General features: G+C 36.8%; 1 protein-coding gene across 1 annotated transcript in view; it reads right to left on the reverse strand.

The window, feature by feature from the left end:
- Positions 1–5,563, reverse strand: part of NAE1 (NEDD8 activating enzyme E1 subunit 1) — a 28,960-nt gene that overhangs the window by 13,733 nt on the left and 9,664 nt on the right. The window contains exons 7-10 of the mRNA XM_037742248.1: positions 3,557–3,674; positions 2,440–2,502; positions 2,023–2,086; positions 1,550–1,641 (exon numbers count right to left, since the gene is read on the reverse strand). Of these exons, the coding sequence (XP_037598176.1) occupies positions 1,550–1,641; positions 2,023–2,086; positions 2,440–2,502; positions 3,557–3,674 (337 nt within the window). The remainder of the gene's footprint in view (positions 1–1,549; positions 1,642–2,022; positions 2,087–2,439; positions 2,503–3,556; positions 3,675–5,563) is intronic.

Raw genomic sequence — 5,563 nt, forward strand, 5'->3', positions numbered from 1 at the left:
TATTACTTTCCTTTTTGGACACAGGGTCTCACACCATCACCCAGGCTGCAGTGCAGTGGCACAATCAGGGCTTACTGCAGCCTCAACCTCCTGAGCTCAAGCAATCCTCTCACTACCTTAGGCTCCACAGTACCTGGGACTACAGGTACATGCCACCACACCCAGCTAATTTTAAAATTTTTTGTAGAGACTGAATCTTCCTATGTGTTCAGGCTGGTCTTGAATTGGGCTCAAGCAATCATTCTGCCTTGGCTTCACAAAGTGTTGGGATTACAGGTGTGAGCCACCACATTTTTTTTTTTTTTTTTTTGAGGCAGAGGCTCACTCTTGTTGCCCAGGCTGGAGAGCAATGGTGAGATCTCAGCTCACTGCAACCTCCGCCTCCCGGGTTCAAGCGATTCTCCTGTCTTAGCCTCCCAAGTAACTGGGAATATAGGTGCCCGGCACCATGCCTGGCTAAGTTTTGTATTTTTTAGTAGAGATAGGGTTTCAGCATGTTCACCAGGCTGGTCTCGAACTCCTGACCTCAGGTGATCTGCCCTCCTTGGCCTCCCAAGTGTTGGGATTATAAGAGTGAGCCACTGTGCCAAGCCTCAGCCAGTGCACACTTTTAATCACTTAGCAACACTGCCTCGTTGTCTCCAAAAAGTTGGTAATAATATCTTATGTGCCTTCCTAACCTGAAAGGCAGTATATTTGCTGTTTTAAATTATAAGAAAATTCTAACTTAAACTACCAGTTGTTATTCCAAAGCTCCCCAAAAACCTCAATGGTCAGCCTTCAACAACTAAGCCACAACAAAACCAAAGGCATCTGAGTAATCCTCCAAATAACTGTTCAAATGTACAATGTCATTAAGAACATCTTTCATTCTATCCAAATAATTACTGTCAGAAGCAAAGGCAGGGCAACAAAATTTAACTTTTCAGGCAACACTACTTTAGACAAGCAAAATATCACCTTCATTATGTAATTCCTATCCCCAAACTGTTACTATTCACAAATCATGTATTCCAAATATTTACATATTAAATAAATAATTGCACTGCTATTATATGCTGAAGCACTGACATCCACTTTAACAAGGACAACAAAAGGATATTAAAACAAGCTTCCAGTTATATTGTATTTATTTTTTTGTTTGTTTGTTTTGAGACAGGGTCTCACTCTGTTGCCCTGGCTGGAGTGCAGGGCGCAATTTCAGGTCGCTGCAACCTCCGCTTCCTGGGTTCAGGAGATTCTCCTGCCTCAGCCTCCTGAGTAGCTAGAATTACGGGTGCGTCCTGCCATGCCCAGCTAATTTTTGTATTTTCAGTAGAGACAGGGTTTCACCATGTTGGCCAGGTTGGTCTCAAACTCCTGAGACCCACCCACCTCAGTCTCCCAAAGTGCTGGGATTACAGGCATGAGCCACCACACCCGGCTCTGTATTTATTTCTAATTCTACATTTAAAAAATGTTAACTTATATCATTATAATCAACCATTTAATAGCCAAGGACTCTAGAAAACACTTGTTGATATGAATCCCTCGGCAACTCTCTCATTACCTGAGTTGTATTTAGTGCTGTGTTCACATTTTTAATAGCTTCTTCAAAATTCTCTTCATCTTCTGGAGCCCCATTTTCATTCTTTAGAATTCCTATTATAATGTGAAATTGTCAGCAAACAACAGCCCTTTTCCTTTCACTCTGCCATTATAAAAAATAATTCCCCCATTATAAAAAATAACCCCATTATAAAATATAAAAAATAAAAATATAAATATAAAAAATTCCCCCATTACAAAAAATAACCTTGTCAGACTCTGCAAAATATTAAATCTTAGTAAGAAATAGGGCTTATCAATAGTCCTTAAAACTATACAAGGTGTGGCTCCTTAACTTCTCCAGAGGCAAAGTAAAATGAAAGTTCATGATAGTATTACCTGACAAAGGTGTTAACAGAAATCCAATAAACACTTGCCTCTAGCAATTTGCTTTTCCAGCTTTATACCATATTTAATTATATCCCATAATATTACCTTGTCTAATCAAATCTCTGAAGTCCTCTTTTTCTTTATACGTTTTAGGTATTCGTCCATTTGTCTAAATTGGTTAAAAAAATTTTAAATCTAGTTATTAAAAACTCAAAATACAAAAATTGAAAGTCTGAAGTGTCCCCCATTCTCTACATAAGATTTCATCAACAAATATGAAATAATTTCTCTGTGAAATCACAGGCTCACTTGACAGAAAACAGACACTGTGCCCATTTATCTACATCAACCCCCCCCAACAGTTTTATAACAACATTTATCAAATTTCATTTTGTTAATTAAAATTATCAGGATCAAAAGAGGAACTGTTAGATTTAAATTTAAAAGCAGTCATTTGCCCTACCATACAACCCCATAAGGAAAAAAAATTAATCTCCCATTCCCCACCAAGTAAGGACATACTTCACTATACCACTGTGCTAAATATTTCGCTATGATCACAATCCATGGAGTATGGCTATGGTCCTAAAAATGAAAGACAATCAAAGAAAGTATCAGTATTATTAATTCTTCACTGTACCATCTAGTTTTCAACAAATTCAACATTTATGATCTCCTAATATATGCATAGTAATGAATAGAGGAAAATGAACTGAGTTAATAAAAACTACTTTACACATTTTTTAGAGGTAGATACCTAGTATGTCATATATATACTATGATTGTCCCCATTATGCCAGCAATACAGTCTCAGAGACTGCCACCCAAAAACACAGCTCAAATCTCGATTTCAGACACCAATCCTAAAGTAAGAAACGAGGATCTTCTGTTTTCTGATGAACCAAATAAATAACTGCATGTTAATTAATAAGGAAGTGGGAAAAAATACATATACTCTTTAAATTATATTGTCTGTTATGTCATTATTTCTATTTGTTTAGAAAAAGGCCATAAAGAGGGCTTCTTGGAATTTTTTTTTGGTTTCTGTTTTTTGTTTTAAAACTTTTTATGTTTGATTTTTGTGGGTACTTAGTAGTGTATGTATTTATGGGGTACGTGCTTTGATACAGGCATGCAATATGAAATAAACACATCATGAAGAATGAGGTATCTGTATAGCATTTATCCTGTCAAGCATTTACCCTTTATGTTAGAAACAATCCAATTAAACTATTTTTTAGTTATTTTAAAATGTATAACTAAGTTATTATTAACTATAGTCACCTTGTTGTGCTTTCAAGTAGTAAATCTTATTCTTTCTTTCTAATTTTTTTTTGGTACTCAATAACCACTCCCATCCCATCTCCCCATCTGGAATATGTTAACGTCCAATATCTTGACCAGGGTAGTGATTACACAGATGTTCTGTATATGTACTTTTCTTCAATAAAAACATTTTTTAATTTTGAAGAAAAATTAATATGTTGAAAACAAGGTCAAATGTTGTTATTGAGTAGTCTGGATGACAAGAATATGGAGGTTTATAGGATTTTCTCACTTTGGTGTAATTCAAAAAACTAGGTTTAAAAAAAAATGTTTTAAATCGATCTACAAATGTAAGGTCACAGACACTACCAACCTTTTTTTCCATATGATCCAAATCATAGGACTGAAAATGTTCTCTCAGTTCAGGAAATGGCTTATCTAGTCGTAGATCCTCTAACGCATTATCTGGATGAGATTCTATTACTGTGAAACAAAGAATTCAAAAGGATAAATTTAGTACTTTAAACAAAAAGAGAGAGTTGGGGTCTTGCTGTATCACACAGGCTGAAGTGCAGTGGCACAATCATAGCTCACTGCTGGTTCAAACTCCTGGGCTGACAGGATCCTCCCACCTCAGCCTCCTGAGTAGGTGGGACTACAGAGTTGTGTCACTGTGCCCAGCTAATTTTTAAATGTTTTTGTAGAGATGGGGGTCTCACTATGTCACCCAGGCTAGTCTCAAACTCCTGGATTCAAGGGCTCTTCCTGCCTCAGCCTCCCAAAGTCCTTGTATTACAGGTGTGAGCCACCGTGCCCAGCTTAAAAAATGAACTTAATTATTTAGCAATACTGATGACAATATACTACATTATAGAAACTTAGGAAATCTTTAATTTTTAAATGGGCACAGGGCCCACAGGTTTCACTGTTTTATTAAGGTACAATTTACATGTAGTAAAATGCACAAATCTTAAGTCAACTATAAAGTTTTAGTAAAAATAAAACCAAGATTCCTTTTGAACAGAATCTGTTGTAATTGAAAAAGCTCAAAATTGACAAAATGTATGTACAGAGAGTAACTAATGACCTATCTTTCCTCCTCTTGTGGTCTTCAATAGACAGCATCACCATCTACCTAGACTTCTTCCCCAGAAACCTGATGGTCACCCTTCACTTCTTGCTTCCTTGGCTCCAACATCAGTGACTCCCCACTTCCTCATCTCACTCTGTACACTGCTCTTCACATGGGAGAGTACAGGAGAGTGTACAATTTCAGTAAGTGTTTAGAGGTAGGCACAGTTCTGTCACTTGCTAACTATGTGACCTTAGACAAACAATTTAATCTCTCATTGCCTCAGCATCATCTATAGAAGATATTAAAGTATCTACAGGTTGTATATCTCTCTTATCCAAAATGCTTGGGACCATAAGTGTTTTGGATTTTGTTCAGATTTTGGTATATTTGCAAATACATACTAGATGAGCATCTCTAATCCAAAAATCTGAAGTCAGAAATGTTCCAATGAGCATTTCCTTTGAATGTCATGTCAGTGCTCAGAAAGTCTTACATTTTGGAGTATTTCTGATTTTGGATTTTTGGATAAAGGATGCTCAATCTGTACCTTATAAAGGTTTTGGAAAGAGTAAACGAAATAATTATCATAAAGGCAGGCACACAGCTAACAATGTTGAACCTTCATTATTATCTACCCCTTCTTCTTCTCTTCCCTAAATTAGGAAAAAGAACACTTTCTTTCTTAGGCCACTGGAAATTTCTAACAGCAATCCCTGCCTCCAATCTTTGCACCTTTAAATCCATTTGCTTTCTACTCAACTTCAAAGTGACCCATTAAAAATAAAATTTTTATCCTGGCACTCTCCCACTTTTAACTCTTTTGTTCCCTCCCATCAGTTGACACCACTTTCAACTCTTAAATGGTTCACCACCAGCAGCCAGAGCTTATCCTGACAAGCACTCCCTAACCGCCAACACAGATATTACTCCTCAGTGATGCTACCAATACCAATAGCTATCATCACATTAGCACAGTAGCTGGGTCATAGTAAAAATGCTTTCTTGAGTAAATAAAGAGCATTGTATGAAAACTGGATGAGAATTTCATAATGATCTAATATTAAAATTTTATAAGTAAAGGGCTTATATCTGTTTATAAATGACTTTGGTATCCTACAACAGTTTCCTTGGGAACAGTAGTTAGGTAAATGTCTTTGTTGTGTGAAACTGCACCTGAATTGAGAAAACCTAATGGCTGCATGAGAATGAAATAAAAGATTAGAGGGGCCAGGGGCAGTGGCTCACACTTATAATCCCAGCACTTTGGGAGGCCAAGGCAGGTAGATCACCTGAGGTCAGGAGTTC

The sequence above is a fragment of the Cebus imitator genome, unplaced genomic scaffold, assembly GCF_001604975.1.
Source record: "Cebus imitator isolate Cc_AM_T3 unplaced genomic scaffold, Cebus_imitator-1.0 Scaffold118, whole genome shotgun sequence".
Taxonomy (NCBI): Eukaryota; Metazoa; Chordata; class Mammalia; order Primates; family Cebidae; genus Cebus; species Cebus imitator.